Source organism: Corvus cornix, chromosome 6 (genome assembly GCF_000738735.6).
Source record: "Corvus cornix cornix isolate S_Up_H32 chromosome 6, ASM73873v5, whole genome shotgun sequence".
In the NCBI taxonomy this organism is placed as follows: domain Eukaryota; kingdom Metazoa; phylum Chordata; class Aves; order Passeriformes; family Corvidae; genus Corvus; species Corvus cornix.
This window is the reverse complement of record NC_046336.1, coordinates 19,349,698-19,370,072: the sequence shown is the minus strand read 5'-3', so window position 1 is coordinate 19,370,072 and position 20,375 is coordinate 19,349,698. Positions and strand designations below refer to the sequence as shown.

Genomic DNA, 20,375 nt, shown 5'->3' with positions numbered 1-20,375 from the left:
GTTATAAATCTAGGTTTTGTGTCTGATCGGATCAACTGATGCTTTCCAAGTAAGCTGACCTGCTAACTCTGTATGTTACTTTGAAGAGAAAATTATATAGTCTTCATACAGAGTTAAACATGGAGCTTCCAGTAGACCTGTGATCTGGACTTACTCTTTGAAGCTACTTGAGTACTGATTAATCACTTGAGAACTCCACTGAAGTCTATTTCATATGGCTCTCAGTACATTTGTTTAAAGATGGACCTGAAGAGGGAAGATATGCTTTAAAGTCCTGCATGGAGGGGAGAAAGATGTGTATGCAACTTGTGCACTTGGCAAAGAGAAATTCAGTGGAGTTTATCCTGTCCCCTTTCTTGAGTCCCAACCCATTGGATTTGGCAAGTTCTGCCTGTCTTGAAATGTAATGTGCTTATTCCTTTTTGGTTTGGGACTTGAATTTTACCTCTTAAACAAGATGCTTTTGAAATATGTATTGGGCAATGCAATTAGAACCTGTTAGTTTTTCATGCAGTCCTCATCATAGGTAACTCCAAGGTTTCATCATAATGGTATTTTACTGATCACAAGATAGGATAGATCTTCCTTGGTAACCCACAGCAGTCCTAAACTTAAAAAGATGGGACAAAGATTACTCCAAGCTCTCTAGTTCTCTGAAAGACTGCAGTGGGCAATTTTGGTTGTACAAGAAGTGAAGAGAAATTCTGATTAATTCCAGTCCAGCTGATGGACATCAAAAGTTATTAATGTCTGCTTAACTCAGGTATAAAGCACAGTCTTCGCTACACTGGGCAAATATCTACATCATAAGAATTTTTATCAAAGTTGTACTTCTTGGATCCTTCATTTAACCTCAGAAGAAAAGGCAAAACTTGAATTTCTGGAAAGACAATACAATACAATTATTTTCTTTTAAAAAGTCCCCTTTTGTCCAGCACCACAGAGTGTGGCAGCTTGCAATGCTGTCCTCTTGCTGAAGAAAATTGGACTGGGAATGCCAATTCACTGCCATTGTCATTATATAACATTATTGTCACTCACTGCTATTGTTCACTTAAATACTAATTTAAGGAAAGCAAAGATATTATTTCTTTTGGGTCCATCCATTTCTGTGTTCTTTGGTTGAATATGCCTTTAAAGCCCACCAGCTGCTTTCTTCAGCATCATAATGTTCACTGACAGTTACTGTCAGTGAAAATTCCACTGAATGCATATAAATAGTTTAAGTGATTCCTTCCCCTCCACCTCCCGTTCCTGTCTGTTCCAGGGATCATTCATCTGACCATCTATCACTCTCAGCCATTTGGTCCCAGAGAAGAATAGTAACACCTTTTGCTTTTACAAATTCCTTGACTAGATAAGAAGATATTATCTCTTCTTAAGGAGGGGAAACAGTTGATTAAACTTGGAGGTCCTGTGGACATCTGCTTTCGCCAGTTCCTCAGCTTAAATATGAGAGGCTTGCTCACAGAAAATATGACCTTCATTTTAGTAAGGCAGGATAGTAAGAGCCTTGTAGCAGTCGTATGAATGATTATCATATTCCATTCTCATGGCATTGGAGCATCCAGAGGTGTGCCTAAGAGGCTGCTTGACTGCTGGTGACTGCAGCCATGCTGCTGTGCTGCTGAGCGGGGTCAGCATCTGTGGGATCTGCCATCACCAAAGCCAACTTGGGCCCCCACAGCAGTTTGCTAAAGAGGTTTTCTTAAGTCAGCTTAGTCAAGCCCTGGCCAGGGCCATTGCTCACTGGTATCAGAGGCTAAATTAGACTGGAGTAAGACAGGAATTTTTCACCAGTACAAACAAGGAAAAGGGGAAGGAAATGCTTCCGCTCTCACCGTAGCATTTTAAGTACAACTGAATGTAATGGTCAGTTTTAGTCATGATTTAAAAGAGCAAGCTGGATCAACTTGTTTTACATTTCCACTGTGAGGCTGTTTTCTACATGCTTGAATTTTATGGGACGTAACAAATATTTTGACAAATACAAAATTTACCCTAAACATAGTTATTTCGGTTTTTGCTAAGTAGATGAACTGCATCATGTGCACATTTATTTAAGCAATTATGTTGTTTAATATAATTTGTCTTCACATATTATTACATGGGAAAATAGTGAACAATGAGTCCATATTACTATTTTATTAGATTATTAACTTTTTACTTGTTATCTGTGTCAAGTTATATTTGGATGGAAATTAGACTTAAATTAAACACAGTATTTGTAATTATTCATGCTAATTAAATAAAATGACCATAAGTTCCCTGACTTCCTAAATATATTAGAACAGAAAAAGCAAGCTTTTCTAATCAGGTTTTGTCTTAAAAAATTATTTATTAAATGGAGGAAAGGATAGATATAAGGAGGAAGTTGGACTGATTTAAGAACCCTATTTTAAAACTTATAGATTTCATCCTTTCATACCAACTCTAATTCACTTAATTTGAGGAAAACAAATGTTCCTGCTTTTTCAAATCCTAGTTTGTTTCTTCATTTTAAATGACCAGGTTATTGAACTGAACAAAATTTTCTTTGGTTCACTCACTAATTTTAAATGAAGGAAATAATATCTTTTCACCTGGCAGGAGGCTAAAGTTCTCAAAGGATGGTTTTGCATTTCAGAAAAATTTTGGATCCAAGTGTCTAGCCACTTATTTCTCCATGATTAGCATCACAGCTTTCTTGAAAACTTTCATAGAAATCAGATGCTGTTTGAGTACTACGTTTTTTATGTCTTTCAGGTATAGCAAGTATCCTTTTTAGTCAGTAATTCCAACTTTTTTTGCATACATTCATGTATGAATTTAAAAAATAAACTGAAAAAAATCTGATCCCATGTCAGAGAGGGGAGGTCTAAAGGAAAGTGAAATCCATGAACTTTTTGCTTTTGTGGTGCCTTTGTTTGATATACCATGAGTTGTCATCAGGATTTCTCAGCCTGGATGATATTTGTTGCTTTAGGGAAAAAAAATATTTCCCAGAGAGAAGGAAACATTTTCCATATAGTACATGGTAGGTGTTTTGGTGTGGGTGGTGATGACTTTAAAAGTTCTATATTCCTGTTAATAGGTGCTAACTGTAGCAGAGAAGCACTCATAAACCTCCTCACAGGAAGAGAAGGGGACACATACTCCCACTTCAGTCACCGTAGAAGTTCCTGGAGTGATGGGGTTTTTTCATCTTGTCTTTTACCTTTACTTTTTCTTTGTACATCTCACGGATTGTAGTGGGCTCACAAACAAGGTCTATTTAGTTAAAACTTCTGGGATTCAACTAAAGGAAATTTTTCTTCACCTTTCCTGTAAATTTATGACCCATCCAGTAGGTAAACCCTCCCCTTTAGTAGTTAACAAGCAAGTTTCAAGCCATACACGAAAGGTCCATCGTGCTGTAGTACTGCCTTTCTGTTGGGTAACTCCTGGGCTAGATAATTGAGTTGGAAAGGGCTCTGTTCCCAAACGATTAATCTAAGTCCCCAGAACCTGCTTTGAAGACATCTCACTTCTTTGCACGACTATTCCAGAAGCTGGGACTTCTGGTAGTGCTTAAAGACAGATCTTAACCTTTGTTCTCTTCTTGATTCAAGGCTTCTGTGAACATCCTTGTGCTTTTAAAGTACTCCTATTGCTAGTGCCAAAATCTTGAGGTTCTTCTCCACTCCCCTCTTGGCTGTTGAGTACCTACCTAGCTATTGAGTACCTTCCAAACTCAAAGATCCATGGAAACGAGTGAATAAAGGAAAGCTATTGAGGTTTTCTGTGTTTACCTAGTCCTGTGGAGATTTATGCTCATCTGCTTTGACTGTTTGCCTTCAAGAGACATAATTGAAGTAGAACAACTCTGAACAACAAAATTCTTGGAACAGTGTTCAACTGCATGTACTTGCTTTATCATGGTATGTTCAAGCTTGGATCTTTGCTTCTAGGAATTCTGACCAAAGATACTGTCCAAGAAACTGAGAGGGATCTACACCAATCCAGCTATGAGAGCCATGCAACATCAAGGCAAGATGTAGCTGGTCTGCTGGCCTGTGTGTGCAGAAAGACATGAGGTGGTGTTCTCAAGTAACTCTTAAGAGCTTTCTCTTTCTGAATTGTCACAAGGAAGTTGAAAATTTCTGCATTATCGGTTCCATATGCAGGACAGCAGAGTATGTTTCCTAGCCTAGGGTCCAGCTAGTCCCTAAGTGTCAACTCATTCATGGAAATTCCTTGCATGTACTTAATAGGGAGAAATAAGGATGACCTGTCTGCTCCACAGCAAAAAAATGCTTTAGGAGACATGAGTAATAAATGAGCCATCTAAGACATGTTAGTAGAATAATTGTCTGAAGGGGAGTGTTTGATATCGGCAGTACTAGGTAAGGCTGGGCTGTACATAGCTGTGGTGCTGTGTCTTTGAATAGATGCCCAGGACTTTGGGGAAGACCTTCTGGCACGTTGAAGTGGTGGCTGCTTGTTTTGCAGCATTTTCAGCTCTTCAGTTCCAAGAAGCCCCCAGACAAGTCCCCAGATAAAGGGATTTCAGTAACACTGTTCCTTAATGATCTCCTACATTTCAGAATCTTCGGTAGCTACATATTGTTGAGGTTTTGATGGCTTTTGGAGGGGTGTGTTCTCAGAATGGTGTGAACTGAAAGAGCTTGCTGAGGACAGTTAGTCATGAGCCTGAGAGAAGGACTTTCTCTTAAGTCTTCAGAAAGGACAGAATCTAGTGTCATACAGCTTTGGTTTGGAAAGACCTAGCGATATTTTCTTCTGTCTGGGAAGACTAACCTGGGGAGACTTGCTTGTAGACTGAAGCTCTAAATCTTACATTGTGAAGTGACTGCACACAGAATTTGTACCCTGAATGCGTAGATTTGTTTCACATTTGTTTCAGGTATCACCTGGATTCACAGACTGCCCTGGGACAAAAGTAAGAGGCATTCTGAGGATGACACCATAGCAGCAAAAGAGGCAGCCAGCAATTCAATACTCACTATTACTCCAATATCCCTTCCTGGGAGCAGGATCTGGGTGATACCAAAGAAATCTGCATGCCTCTTCCTTAATTTCCTAGCTGGGGTAGATCAGGAGGCAGCACTGAGTTCCTCACCTCTCTGGTCCTTCCTGAAAGCATTGCCCAGCCCCATAGCAAACATATCATGAATCATTCATCTTTAATAGATTATGCAAATTGAGAACATCAGATCAATGAAGATCAATACCTGCAACCATTTAATTGCCAGCAAAAACATTTTAAGAATGAGCATTATCTGAAGTCTTTTCTTGGGTAATGGCACCATTAATCCAAACATTGGATCCTGGCCTAAGTGTAGAGGAAAAATTCTCCGCCCCTCTTCCCTTGATGCCTTTCAGGGTGTTGAGGGGCTTTTTCTTCCCCTTTTCATTTCCAGTTTCTGAGTTTCTCCATCATTACAACCAGTGAACAGCTCCCAGTGCTAATAGTTCTGCTTTTGTTACTCTGCACTGATTGAAATGTTGCATACAGATTGAGATGTTAGTGCTAAGTTGCCACCTGGGAATGTCAAGCTGGGTCTGAAATGAACTTTTCTCACTCTTGGATCCAGATGGATCAGATGGGGATGTTCTCAAGCTGAGCTGGGAGTGTGGCAGGGAACAGAGTAGGGGTGGCACAGGTTGGGGGGGACATGAAGAAAATTTTTTGTCTTGGCCTATAGTCTCTTTTGTGAGACCAAATCTGTCTCCTGCTGCGCCCTTGTGAGAGTCATGTCCAAGGCCTGTGTAGTGTCCCAGCCTTCAGGAAGCCTGCTCTCACATTAACAGGCTGGAATGCACCATCTTCACTTCGGCAAAAGGACTAAAAAGAATTATTTTCATGGTCCTTTTGAATCTTAAACTCTGACTGTAGACATGTCACCTTTTCATTCAGCTGTGGGGATTCGCCTTGCTCTCCTACTGGCTTTGCTCCCCAAAGACAAGAAGATATTTCCTGTAAGAGATGTGGATCTGCTGAACATTAGATGAACACCAGCTGAGTTTTGCAAATACAAAGAAAAGTAAAACACTTTTGCCACAGCTAGGCCGCTTTTTTTTTTCTGGTTGGCTAAGAAACTGCATGGCTACAAGGATTCTGACTCAAGCCTGATAGCTGTAAAAGCCATGAAAAAGGTCTGGGGATGTCATGCTTTCTAGACACTTCCTGAATAATGCAGTTCATCTCCCATGTTCTCCAAAAGATTTTGCAGACCTCACACTGGATATTCTCTGTGTTTGAGTTAACTGTTACTAATCCTGCCTGGTCCCAAAGTTCTTGGTAGCCAAAAGTTGCATGCAACAATATGCTCTTGGTCAGTGTTTGCTGAACAAGCAATGATTGCCTGCCTCAGCCATGAGCTGCTTTGACATTGGGGACTATTAGCTGGGGCTTCTGCAAGAGAAAAATGAGATACAAACTCCAGTGCTCTTGATTCTGTGCCATCAGAGGACTGTTTTGGTCAAGGGACAAGAAGCTTCTTCCCTTGCTAACAGGACTGAGACCTCTTTGTCTTGAGTTGTTTCTCAACTTCTGCCGTGAGGTTTCTAGAGGGGCTAGAGAAGTTGTCAAGAAAGGGGAATATACCAAACAGGGGCAAGTCACTTGAGCCTTGCAGCCTCTTTAGCTACCCAGGAGGAGATGTTCAAGTCTATGGTAGCTGTGTGAGCAGACACAGATGGCAACTAAAGCCTTGAGAAGAAGGGCCGTGGCATCAGAATACTTCCTTACGGCTCTAGACACACACAGGGCCGGCAGTCTAACACCAGTATCAGGACAGTGTGGGAGTGACCTGTGGCGCCAGGCCAAGCTGTGCCACTCAGGTTCTGCACGTGCCACCAGCAAAAAGGAAATTTCAGTGATGCATCTGCACAGAGATTGCCTTCTATTTCTCTGCATCCAGATTTGTCTGCTGTCATGTGCTTGCTCACAGTTTCTACTCTCTCAGACATATCTGAGTTTATATGTGCCCACACATGAGGAAAGGCTGCGAACAAATTTTTTTGCCAGCTTTCATTAGAGACTCATGGGCTTAAGCAGGAGGGAGTTTAGCATTCACAGTTCAGCAGATCTTGGTATTTAATTTGCAAATGCCCCTTCCAAATGCCAGGGCTGAATAAAACTTAAATTATTATTTCTCCAAAAGAAAACCAAGTGGAGATAATGGGTAAGCTATGACCCTGTTGTTCTCAGATACAAAGGAAAAAAATCACCGTGCGTATTTGGACATATTTGTCCTCAACCAGCATCCAACCCTAAGCCCCATCTGGGCACACAAGTTCGTGATTCACGTCTGGGTTTGCCTGTCTTTGAGTCACAGCTGGACACATCTAAGTGTACCCAAAACTGCCAACACTCTGAATTTCAAACTTCTTTTGAGCTCTTATGTTCTCCACAGTCTTTCTGTCTCTGTCCTTGTTTGCCACAGAGGGGTATCTTGCATTAGCAGAAAAAGCAGAAGCTAATGGTGATGAGGGAAATAAATAAAAAGCTTGGTTTTGCTGTTTGGTCAGGCAGCTTACCGGTCACCACAGGGTACGTCTGGGGTCCTGACACATTTGTCCCCAGGTCTGGGTTAGCAGAGGTGGATAGACTTGATTTGACTTCATCGAGACCAGGGGTCAGAGCTGGGAGGGAGTACTCATTACCCTGGGGAAGAGAGGAGAAAGACAGCTCGCTATTGATGCGATGGGAGAAAGGGAAGGGTGTACAGATGGGGAGGAGGAAGAGTAGAGATGCAAACCCCTGCACAGATGGAAGAGGAGGAGGAGGAGGAAATGGAGAAGATGAAGTGACAAGAGGGTTGAGGAGGATGAGGGCAGGGCATCCTGGGATGAACTGTCCCACCCGCCTGCTTGATGCTGTGAAGGGGAAGAGGGGTGAGGAATCTGGCCTGTTATCTGTGGTATGGCTGAGCCTTCGTTCAGTGCTGTGCGGATGGGGATGGCTGGCTGTGTCTGCCCAGGGGAAAAGAAAGGGGAAATCCACATCCCCTCCTCTTGGCTGAGTGGAGATGGGAGGTGTTTGCCCTGATGACAAGGACAGCTGGGGCATAGGACTACAATGACATGACTAGGACAGGCGGGCTGTAGGAAGCAGCCAGTGTTATCCCACTGTCGCCAGGGTCTCTGCCTGGGTCGCTTGCCTCCCCTCCACTGTTACCTCTGTCCTAGCTTTTTAGAAACAAAGCCTCATCCGCTGCCTCTGTCACTCTGTGCATTGGGGTATGAAATTGGGGAGGGGGGAGCCACATGGCTAACAGAAGGGTGGGAGGGGGAGAGCCATTGAATCTGAAAGGGTGTCCTGTCCGAAAGGCTCTGGTAATTGCCTTTTTATTGTGGCAGCCTCCAGACCAGACGCGGGAGCTGGAGAAACCAGGAAGGCTACAAAACAGCAGGAAAAGTTGCTCTGATTAATATTACGTTAAATTAAAACTGATTTTCTGCTCTTTCTCCTCCGTTTTTTTCCATGCACTTCCCCAACCCCCTCCCCACATCTTCCCCTCCTCCAGCAGGCTCCACGCATGCTGCCCCCTCCCCGCCCCTGTCCCTGCTTGGCTAGGACTGCCTAGTCATTTCCAATTCCTTCTTGTATTGATCTTCCTGTAGAAATCAGTTTTGTAATTAGCTGCAAATTAGGCCTTCTACTGGGGGTGAGCCTGCCCCCTGATTTATCACCAGAGTAATTCGCTGTGATCGGAGAGAAATTAAAATGAACTCAATTAGGCTTTGGATTTGCTTTATGGGCCCTGCTCAGAGTTTCAGGGGGAAAAATGACTGTGCTGGTGCTTAATAGTCTAATGAAAGTAAATAAAGGTTATTCATTGTAATAAACCCAGGGACTCTGGGATGAAGGGAGTCCACAGCCAGCCTCTCCTTCTCTTCCTTTGTTGGTTTATGGCTTGGGGCGGTTTAAAAAGACTTTTGATTTTCATTTTATTAAGACAAACAGCTTTTGGGATAAAAGGCTGGGAGAGCAGGGGAGTAAAGAAAAGGTGGGCAGAGCTGCAGAAGTGTGGAAAACTATGTTGGAGATGGGAGTCAAGTCTCAGCCTTGGGCCATGAAGGAAAATGATCCATTAAAACCAAACCCTGTGGCTCGCTGGTCACCAGTGGGATCTCAGTGTGCAGGAGTTTCTGTGCAGTGCTGCATGCCAGTGAACATGCATGAGGGTGGAGGCATGTTCATGGCAAGAACAGGCTTGCATACAGACAGGTGTGCGTGCAGAAGGAAAAGATGTCATGGGGACAGAGGAGAGCACAGTGTGCATGTATACAGCCAGTTCACGAGAGGAGGTAAAGCCTGTGTATACACGAGTATCAGCACAGTGATATAGTTACAACCAGACAGAGCTGTAAAAGGTACGTGCACTAACAGGTCAGTGTCAGAACAAGGGGTGGAGAGGGGGAGAGGGATTTTGGTGAGGGAATCTCCCTGCCATCATCCTCTCAGTGCCTGTGGCTTCCCATTACCAGGCCAAGCCCTCACCTGCTCAGATTTGATGTGCTCTGATGTTTGAAAGACGTCAGGGTAAGAAGGACGCTCAAAAACTCGATCTAAAGCTTCCAGCTGCTGCTGGGTGAAAGTGTCGCCACGAAGGTGCTTCCGCAAACTGTCCACGCTGCTCTGGGAATCTCCATTGGGAACTGAGCCCTCGGATACATCTGCAGGGCACAGACAGAGAAAACAGGGAGTTAGCACCACCCTGGCTTGAATTGGTAATGGATGCAGGACAAGGACAGAGTGAGAAAGAATGAGGCTCTCTGCCTCCACCCAGGTAGCTGTGCCACTCCTGAGGGAAGAGGAGGCTGCAGGGATCCAAGAGGAGCCCCCTCCTCTCTGATGGAGTGGCCAGGCTGCTCCAGTGGGTTCTGTGGGACTCTCCTGCCCAGGATGAGTGAGGCTGTGGAGAATAGTGCTTAGCTCAGAGATGAGTTTCGGTTCCGCTGATTTTCGGTGTTAAAAATTGCCAAATCTCCACTGCTGAGCATAAAATGGGAGCAAAGCAAAGCGATTAGCATCGCTAGAAGACCACTGGAGAGGCAGTTCACAGAGAAACAAGAGTGCTGAGGATGGGCTGTACTGGAGACGACTGAGGAAGCCTGCAACGGGAAAAAGTCTCTCTTACAGCTTGGAGGGGAGCCAGTCTCTGTTGTAGCTCCCCAGTCCCATGAGCAGCTATCACTCTTATAATTTCCTTCTCATCTGATCATGTCCTAGATGAGTCTTTCATCCCCCTTAGATAACAGGAAAATCTGGTTTCTGACTCCATGTTTCCCCACAGACCAATCTCTCCCTGTGGGGCAGCTGTCCCATCCAAAAAATGTTGGTTTCTGTCCCATTCACCTATGTGTAGCTTGTGATTTATCATGACCTGTTATAAATTATCTGTTATAAAACTCCCTCCAAAATGAAATGAATCTTTGTCTCTGCCAGTCTCCCTTCTTATCCAAAATGAATTATTGTGTTACAAAACCTAGTCCTGCTCAGTGGGAATCTACCTTCCTGGTATTCCTTTGTTCTTACTAGGAATATATCTGCCTTCTGGTAGAAGCTTCCCTATAAGTGCATCTCTGTCCCTACAACAGCCCTCTGACACAGTCCAATTTCACAGCAGTGTCTCCTGCCATGTTTCAGGGCGTCTCTATTTCTGTTGTGCCATCCCACATCTCTTATAGCCCACTCATCCCCTCTGCTGTGAGTCTGTTATAAATGCCCTGCCCCATCCAAAGTGAATCTTTTCCTGTGATAAACCATCTGATCACCTATATGGGTTTGGTTTGGGTTTTTTTCCCCTGTTATCTCCCAACTCAGATGAGGTGCATTTTTCTCTGTTATAACCCCTTTTTATCTCCAGTGAGTCTCCTGCTATTAGCATCTGTCACATCCAAGGTGAGTCTGTCTGTTATAACCTCCTGTCCCAGCTGAAGTGAATCTTCCTCTGTCATAATCCCTCATCTCATCTGAGGCAAATCTGCTCATTATAATCTCCTCCAACTGTGCTGAGTATCTTTCTGCTGTCACATCTCAGCCTAACTTTGGTTAGGTTATATATAGGTTATATATATATATAGATTAGGCCTGGTTATAATTCCCTGCATCATCCATGCTGATATACCTCCATACTCTCCATCCCTACCTGAATCCCTACCTACTGGGCTTCATCAGACACAAGTCTGACTGCCCTATCACCCTGACTAACCTAAGATCAGGTTCTTCCTCTTGTGCTGCAATTATCTTCCTGGTTTTTCACTAATATGCCTCATACTTAAGCCTTTCTCAGTGGTCTCTAGTCTGTGAATCTCAGAAACCTGCTGTCTGTCAAGAAATTGCTCGAGGGTTCTGTATAGGCCTTTTCCTTCCTCCATGCAATCACGAGGTGCTCATGGACACATGATGCTCCCAGGAGCCTGGAGTGACATTCACTGTGCAGCATCCAGAACAATGGCACTCTGCTGCTTCCTCTTCTAGCTCACGGATGGTGCCAAGATGGTATTTTCCTGGCACAGTTAATGCCCAACTGGTGCCTGAGAGTTACAACTGAGCCTGCTGCCTTCTGGCTATGAGATATATCCGTTTATAGGTGATTATACGATATGATATAATCAATAGTACATTATATACAGTAGCGTAGTACAGTACCACTCACAAGACCATAGAAAATATTACATATTGATTTGTCCCTGCCAGCAGCCTTCCCTCGAGCAGCCTCTTCTCTCTTTCTTTTCCACCCCAAGTCAGAGTAAGGCTGTTTACTGGCACTGATCCCTGGAGTTTTCTCCTCTCCCCAGGCTTATTTGCACAAGAGAAAGTTATCAATTTCTTGAAATCTGAAGTTCATTACAGATTTGACTAAGAAAACAAAGCAAAGATCAGGCTTGGTGGACTGCACACTGTGTGGGTCACTACAGTTTTCATGTTTTAGATGGACTGGGCTGTTTCTTGAGGGGGTGGCTTTCTGGAGGACTAAGAGAATTCTGGTCTTCCCTGCAGAAAGCTGGCACAGAACTCCTGGGTCCAGACTCAGAAAAAAATGTTTCTGTATCAGCCTCAACCTGTCTGCAGCCTGTGAAGCTGTTTGCCTTTGAGGATTTTTCCACATGTGTCAGTCAGTGTGCATGATTGTACACACCATGATGCTAATACACATGGGTATTATTGCAGTAGATAATTATTCTGATATTCTTTAGATTCTGCGTCACAGTACATGCCTGACCAGGCATTTGTCTCTGGTTGCTGGTTTTGACTATATCTGATTTTCAAGGATGGCAGCCCTATACTCTGCATGGTGTTTGGTGTGAGTGGACAGGTGTACAGTAAAACTTTCACTGATTGTCATTAAATCAGATTTTACCCTTAGTGAATTGCCCTGGGTGGTTACACAGATTTGTGCACACATGCACATGTATTTGCAATTCTGTCTGCCTTCAGAGCCCTGAGCACATGTGTCTTCCATGTGTGCACAGGCCATGCCTTTGTGTGAAGAAGCTGAAATCACAGCTTTCTTGAGTCGCTGTAAGAGTCTCTTTTCCTTCATTTATTCAGGGGCCCTTCAGATCTTGACAAATCTGTCACTCTAAATTTGCGAGAGATTATGGTGCTCTCTGCCTAGCACGGAGAGAGGTGATATATGATATCTGCTGCCCCTATTGATTGCCTGATCTGGTGGCAGAGGGCTGGCGAAATGAACTTGAAATGAACATCATGCCTCAACTCATTGTGCGTATAATACACTACTTAATCCCACATTTTTGAGCCGCTATGGAATTCAATTGATCAATCATGTCCCTCTGATAGTACTGTTTTAGGGGTTATTGCTGCTCTGCTCACTGACCTTTCTATTTATTTATTTATTTGTGTCAGTGTGTGTGCGTGTGCATGAGCACACATAAGCGTGTATGTATATTTGGGAAACTCAGGACCAGCTGATGAGTGAGGATCTGTATAGTCTATGGGAAATGAAAGATAAGGATGAAAGAAAGAAAAGGGTAAAGAATGGGGTTAAAGAAGAAATAAGAATGATCAAAGCGAGCAAATGAATAGAGAGGGGTGGAAAAGTTGTAAGGAGAAAGACAGTGCTTTAGTTTAGGTGGAAATTCCTGAGGGGGAGAGGGAGGAAGGAAGGGGTGGGCCACTCTGCCCTGGCCTAGGCTTTAAAATTTACAAAAGCAAAGAAACTTTTGACAGAGGCCTGTAGGGTACCTTGAGGTGGATCTTGTCTAAACAGCTTGCAGTAGTATTGGGCTTAATAATGATAGGACGCATGAATCCCAAATTTCACAGAGCAATTATATGAATTGTGCATATATATTTTACTTATGAGGCAGAGAAGGTTTCACAGAGGTGTTCCTGAATGACAGATTCATATGTCTTGTGTTGCTAACATTGAGGCATTCACAGTCACAGATCATTTTATTTTCTTCAAAACCAAATGATTGTAAATCCCCTGTGTTTGTTTTCTGGTGTCAAAACCTATAGAGGATGTGTTTTCATTTTTTTCCTGAAACTGCAAGGGCCAGACACTTATATCTGGTTTTAGATCAAAGTTGCAATTCTCATCTGAGTGTATGACTGTGAGCTGGACCATGAGGAGAAGCTTCAAATAGTGTAATACACGAAGTATGAGAGCTGACAGCCACATGGATATAGCAAAGGTGGCAGAAAAGACCAGACAGGACTTTGGGCAAGAGACACGGTCCATCAAGGGCTGTGGGTGCTAGTGAAGAAGGGGCTTATGGGGAAAATTTGAATTGGGAAAGACTAACAGATCCCATGAGGAATGGCGCTGTGGTGGGCAACAGTCACTTCAATTGATGAACAACAGTGCTAGGAGTAAAAGCTTAAGGGACAGGGATTTGCCAAGAAAGCAGATATTGGAAGGGGTGCTATTCAAAGGGGTAAAGTGAGGCTTCAACTGCAGGATGAGTCTGGGGCTGCCACCTAGGTAACTGTGGTAACTGTACCAATAGGAAGCACCACCACCTTTCCCAGTTCCCTTTTAGTGGCAAGAGAAACTTCTTTTAAATCATGAGAATCTTAACAAACAGCTTGAGAGGTGAACCATGGCCTCAGTCACTGTGTCCCTCACAAAAGAGCACAATTGCTGTCAGTGTGATCAGGCCTTGCACATGTGACAGGAAATCTCTCATCTCCTGAGGGGCAGCTGAGGGAGTACACACAGCAAATGTTCAGTGTAAACCCTCAACACAAGATATAGAAATGCTCCACGGGTGTCGCAGAAGTATCCTGACAGATAACAAAGAAATGGTGTGCCAAAGAACATCAGAACAACCTTAACTGCATCTGACACAGGGAATATGTCCATTAAATAATTCCAAAACAAAGAGACGTTCCCGGGTCTGGAAGCCACAAAGACACCATAATGGACAAATAGCACAGAGCAGCATAACACAGTTACTTCCCTGGCTACAAGTGACAGACAGAACTCTTGCTCAGGGTGGGACAGGACCATCTCAACAAATGACTCAGAAGTATTGCTGACACAGGGAGACCTTTGTGGCACAGAAACATGTAGAAAGGTCATGAGAAGCTGTGCAGCTGCCACACAAATATGGAGATACTGCTCTCTTTTGGGGAAGGGGCTGTTACCATCCCCATGACATGTCTGCCTGCAGTGTCGTGGGGCCCTGATCTCAGCTGGGGCCTAGCGGCTCTACCAATAAAAATCACAGTCATAATAAAAACGAGTGTGACTGGCATGAGAACTGCCAGCCAGGTGACACAGCAGAACCCATCTAATTATCAAAGTCTCTGAGAGAAGCACAACTCTCTGATGCAGTGGTGCTGAGCCGGCTGCTGCAATGCTGTCCCTCTGCACCAGCAAGGCAGCCCTGTCCTCTCTTGCAGCCTGCCTGCACCATCCCTGCTGGGGTGCTTAACTCAGAGCATGCCTCTCCCACTCTCCGAGCATTTGTGGCTACATGTGCTTCCCCTTCCCAAGTCACACTTTTGTGTTAAGACTGCTCTTTCTCTTTTTCCGATTTCCCTTCTCTTTTTTCCCCCTCTGATGTGTTCCTGTGTCCCCATGCAGCCTGGGCCTGTCAGACAGCTTTCCTGGCCGTCCCGGGGGGCCTTTCCCCACACTGCCAGTTGTTGCAGTTTCAAACTCAATTGTTCTCCTCGGTACTGAGGCAAATGGAGTCATTAATTACCTTCTATCGGCTGGGCCGAGTTCAGAACGCGATCGATAGCCAGTGCTTGTCATTCACGGCAGCCAGCCCTCTGCAGACCCTCGTGTTGCATTCAGTGTGGGTCTGCAAAGGACCCCAGCACTATCAGACCTGTGCTTCAAACCCTGGTCTCAAGCTCCCACTGGGAATAACAGACCTCCCGCATCTGTGTCTGAACTGACCCCCAACCAAGAGAAAGATCAAGGACAAAGACCTTCTCCTGAGGTAGTGGATCACACATTTTCAGATGGCCAGAAGTGTCTGGTACTCATGTCCTGGTCGACACAAGCTGATCCAGTCTAGCTGTCACAATGTTTCTAGAGACACTGCATCCTCAATAATTATTAAACTAATACCGTACTCCCCCCAGTAAGGACAAGTGCAAGGAGTGGGAGCTCTAACCCGGTGATCTTTTCACCTGTGTAACTTTCTTGCCCTACTCAGTAGGATTTGGAAAAGGAAGGCTGTAAATTTTGGGTTACACTTCCTTCCATGAGAATTTTTGCGGTCTTTTAGACAGTGTGAAAGAAGATGTCATCTCTAGATGGGTCAGTTCTGAGTTGCAGCATGTAGTAGCGTTGCAAGAATTTTGAGTGCTTCGATTGTGATAAATGAACTGGTGTGGAGAAAGATGAACCTCAAATTCAGGTGGGAAGGATCCTAAGTGAGTGCAGACTAGAGATGATGGAGCACGGAAGGGGCTGGCAATGCATAGAGAAGGAATGTTATCAGGGATCTATGCTGCGATGGTGAAAGAAGATACAGTACAAGTTCAGGTTATGTACAGTATCCTGCAGAAATAGGGATAGTAGGAGATAAATACTGGAAGATTATCACCTCAAGGAAGTGCATCAGCCTTCATGAACTTCACAGTTGTTCAGATTCCTGTGCCCATTTGCCTCAAGGGAATCCACAAGCCTGAATTTCAGTATGCTAATTGATAGTACTGTGCTGGTCCATGTCTCTCTGTAATTTAAGTGTGTCAGCAACACATAGACGGTGTGTATTCCTTACTTAGAGCAGAAAGGCTCAGAAACAAAGGGATTTTACATTTTGAAATGAGAGTATAGCTCACATGAGGAATTGGTGAGTAAGGAAGGCTGCTCATGCAGGGAAGTGAGTGTGCCTGACTGAGGAAGAGTGAGATGTGTGCTGGTGCCTGACAGCAGTGCTTTTAAGACAGGAGTTTTGTATGACTGAGTACCCTAGATGGAGCAGGGATAGGCAGTGCAGCTCCAATACAGGGCTTACATGAGCAAAAATGGTAGTGCTCAATGAGAATGTAAATGTAATGAATTGTGTGTGCAAATGTAGTAATTGTGCAAATTGTGTGTGTAATGAAGTATGTGCTCAGATCTGTCTTGGATTATCATGGGAGCATGCAAAATACATTTAAGGAAGTGAGTGTGTATATGCATATGAAAATCATATGTATTTACTACTGTATCTAAGTGTATGATTGCAAATTTGGACAAGAGCATCTGGGAAACTAAGTCTGTGTTGGATAGTAATAATAAGCACATCCAGCCTTACTGAAAATGGCTGCAAAAGTCTTTCCAGGTGTTAGGATGCAAGCAGCTGTCTCAGGTGTGTATACAACATGCACTACAGCACGTGTGGGTGTGCAGGTGAGGGGTGTTAGCCTAGGTAGTAGTTTCCTAGGTCCAGTATCTCTTACTAGTGCTATTAGGTTTAACTGTTAGACAAATAGAAATGCAGCTGGCTCCAGGATCCAGTACACTGGCTTTGTTTATGTTGACAGAGTAGTAATCGGCACTCTCACACAGTGAGCCAGATCCTCTGGTCAGTGTAAATCTGTAAGCCTCTTGCATTCAGTGGTTATACTGATTTACACATCCTAAAAGTAATCAGATGGGTTATCCTGATTTATGCTATTGTGGTGTCCACAACATTTCCTTTAGTGCAGTGCCCTCAGGGACAGCTGCTGCTGCTGCTGCTGCTGCTGCAGGGAAGCAGGGCTCCAGAAGCTATGCTTTCCCTCTGCCAGAGAAGACGATGTTCTTAGCATCATTGGCATGACTTAACTCTCTTCTCTCATCTTCCTAAGCATGTTTCTTAGGGAGCTACTTCTTGGCAGGATTCCCCCTTGGTGAGCATATAAAAAAGGGTGGCTTTTGTTAGCTCCAAAGGACAGAAGCAACACAAAAAATTACATCGCATGCAGCCCTAACTATGCTTGTTTAGAGAAACTGCTTGCATTTATGAAGTCTTTGGTGCGGAAAGCAGGGTTGCAAATGACTGCATCAGAGCGACAGTAAAGGCCATTAATTTCCTGTTATGTTTTCCTGTGTTGGGGGCTTTATTAATTTAATTTTACACTGTCGAACAACAGCGAGCGCTGACACCGCCACACTTGGAGGGTTTGTTTTTTTTTTTTTTTTCTCAAGCAGTGCTTTGCCTGACATGCAAATCAACACTGCTATCAGGACTGCTAGAGACAAGGCAGGGAGCACAGAGCTGGACTGTCACCATCCAGTTCCATCTCCCAGCTTCTGGGAATCCCTGAGATTCCAGCGGAGAGCACTGAGAGGACACCGGCACAAAGACTCAGCAGATCAGGGTCAGACCATGGACACCTCTAATGAACAGTCTAGAAAATATGAATTCCTCTTTAGCCTGCTGAGTTCCATTGGCTTGGTCCCCCATGCATACGCCTCTTAATAGTGCCTTTGCTTCTGTTTCTCTTGCTCTATACTTTCCCTTCCTTTCATTCCACGTATTTTCCCCTCATACACACTTTTACCTTAACCTCACTAGTCAAAGGAGTCTGTACCTGCCCCTGAGCCAGATACTCGTGAATCATGTTATTGGAAGCTCCTCTGAGTCAGCACTAAACCAGTATTCAAGCAGAGTGTTTTTAGATCTGCCATTTTTGACATGCTATAAAACAAAGGCTCCAATCACTCAGAGTCATTAAAATTCCCATGGCATTTTTTGCAAGAGTGCAGACATTAACCTGGCTGTCCTGAACAAAATCCAGCCTGAGTGATTACCCACAGCATATCTTAATTCTCCTGTGGTTTCATTTGGACATGGCACAGCAAAATTTCACAGTTGATGCTCTGTATTGTTCAACATCTGCCATGGTCCACCTGAGAGTCAGCCACATTTCAGTAGAAAATGAGATCTTAAGAATGGGAAGGTTAATAAACAACATATGATACAGGATGGATAATTGTGAAATGCCATGCAATAAAACAGCTACGGACTTGCAATAGGCAGCAATCTGCTTGAAATGTCACCATGCAAACCTCTTTTTTTTTTTTTGAATGCTCATTCCTATAATAACTGTAGATTATTAGAAGAATAATTTGTCATCTTTCTGCATGAGGTCATGTAAAGGCCGTTACTGGTATATGAAGGAACCTATACTAATGTGACCTCTATAAAATGTATATTGGAGATATGCTCCAAATTGCAAAAGGTAGTCTCCAAACAAGAGAGGACCCAGTCATGGGCAGCAATCAATTTCACAAACAAGTGAGGTCTGTGCAGAGAAGAGCCATAAGTAGCCTTGAGGATTAGCTAGTGGAGTATTGTTTTTCATTTGCTGGGATTTAGTAAAGTTGTCCCAAACTCTAGAACAGTTCTGATCTTCTTGGAAAGTCAACCCTTCTATTCAAGGCCTACCTCTTCTCAGACTAGATGCCAAAAGCCAAAGCAAAAGAACAACAGGTCCTTTGGGAAACCAGGCATGGAATTATACCTGTCCTTTATAACAGCCTTTTCTAGAGCATTTAAGAGAGGAGTAGAAGGCACTCAAGATTTGATGGACATTTCATACACAATAACCACCTCATTAAGGGTTTAATCAGATATCTACAAATCTGTTCCAATGCAGACCACCTAGCTTAAAAACAGAATAGCTCCTCTGAGCTCCCAAAAAAAAGCAGGGCCAATGAGAGAAAAAGTCCTGACCTGATGCACATCCAAATGGAAACCATGATACTCATGACCTAGCTCCTGTTCTGGCACTGTACCCCTGTGTGTTTTCCTGTAGCTGTTGAACTCTGTGGGAAGAGGACTTTGTACCTTGAACCTGTTGGGAAGTAAGCAGTAGGAAGCTTGGATGAATGAAGCAAAAGTGAAAGGAAAATGTGGATCTAGGTATTATTTTTAGGCCCCTTAACGAAACTCTGACATTTTAAAGGGCCTTAAGATGGGCATGAATTGCATTTGACACCTATTTAAAGCATCCTTTATTTTATATGATTGACGCTTGGAAAAATCACCTTCAAAGAGTTATGGATGGAGACAGACAGAAGACAGACATGCCTGGTGTGTGTAAATAGATAGATACAAATATGTATCTGTAACTGCTTCTTTCCAGCCATCTACTATTAACAGAGTTGTCCTCCATATGCAACATCTGAGAGCTTGCATAGTCTCTGCAGGCCAGCACAAAATGCTGTGTTTTTCAGGTCTTGCTTGGCAGCTACAGAGATAGTTGGAGTAAATCCGGTGCCTCCTGAAAGCATCCTAAAGTGTTCACAAACTGCATTTTTTTTTAATGCAAGGTCTGGTGACAAAATTAAACACACTTTTTTTCTTTCTTTCTCCCTTCCAATCAAATTGCCTCCTTGCCCCTCATCTATCCAACCAAGATTCTCACGGGATAATAGCTTGGTGAGATCTTGTTGTTCCCCCTGGGATCCAGTGAAACAAGGCTAGAGGATCTGATACTACACTTAGGGAAGTAAAGTGCTTCTGCTTTCCTTCCAAACAGCAGCAGCAGCAGCTCCCATTTTGGGAGGAGGGGTTTCTCTGGCCCTGACTGAGAACAAGGTGCTTAGTGTTTTCCTTTAGCACAAGAAGACACTCTTCTATAGGAATGATTTACATCTATGAACAGCAAGCAATGCTTAACATTACATTGATGTAGACTTGGGAGTGCAGAGATAGACAAATTAGGAGCTAATTGGTGCGCTGGGGATTGACTGTTGGGTCCTCTTGGCTGCTGGATGTGATCACGGAGAGAAAGAGAGAAAGAAAGGGAGAGAGCAGGAGCCATCCTCCAGCCAACGCCTTTCTAAAGGTTGGGATTCCTGAGGCCGCTGCTGTCTAGTGCTGTCAAGGTCAGCAGGTTCAGGTTCACTGAACGGTCAGGATGGTTTGAATTACTGGCACTGCCTGCCGATTCCTCCGCTGATCGTGATCCGTCT

The 20,375-nt window shown here is 43.8% G+C and overlaps 1 protein-coding gene and 1 long non-coding RNA gene across 10 annotated transcripts in view; one reads left to right on the top strand and one right to left on the bottom strand.

Moving 5' to 3' along the window:
• Window positions 1-20,375, bottom strand: part of PAX2 (paired box 2) — a 103,523-nt gene that overhangs the window by 23,644 nt on the left and 59,504 nt on the right. For all 9 annotated transcript variants that reach the window (XM_039554311.1, XM_039554312.1, XM_039554309.1 and 6 more), the window contains exons 6-7: window positions 9,491-9,666; window positions 7,525-7,651 (exon numbers count right to left, since the gene is read on the bottom strand). In XM_039554311.1, the coding sequence (XP_039410245.1) occupies window positions 7,525-7,651; window positions 9,491-9,666 (303 nt within the window). The remainder of the gene's footprint in view (window positions 1-7,524; window positions 7,652-9,490; window positions 9,667-20,375) is intronic.
• The window catches only part of LOC120410229, a 92,429-nt gene that overhangs the window by 33,111 nt on the left and 38,943 nt on the right, over window positions 1-20,375 (top strand). The window lies entirely within an intron of this gene.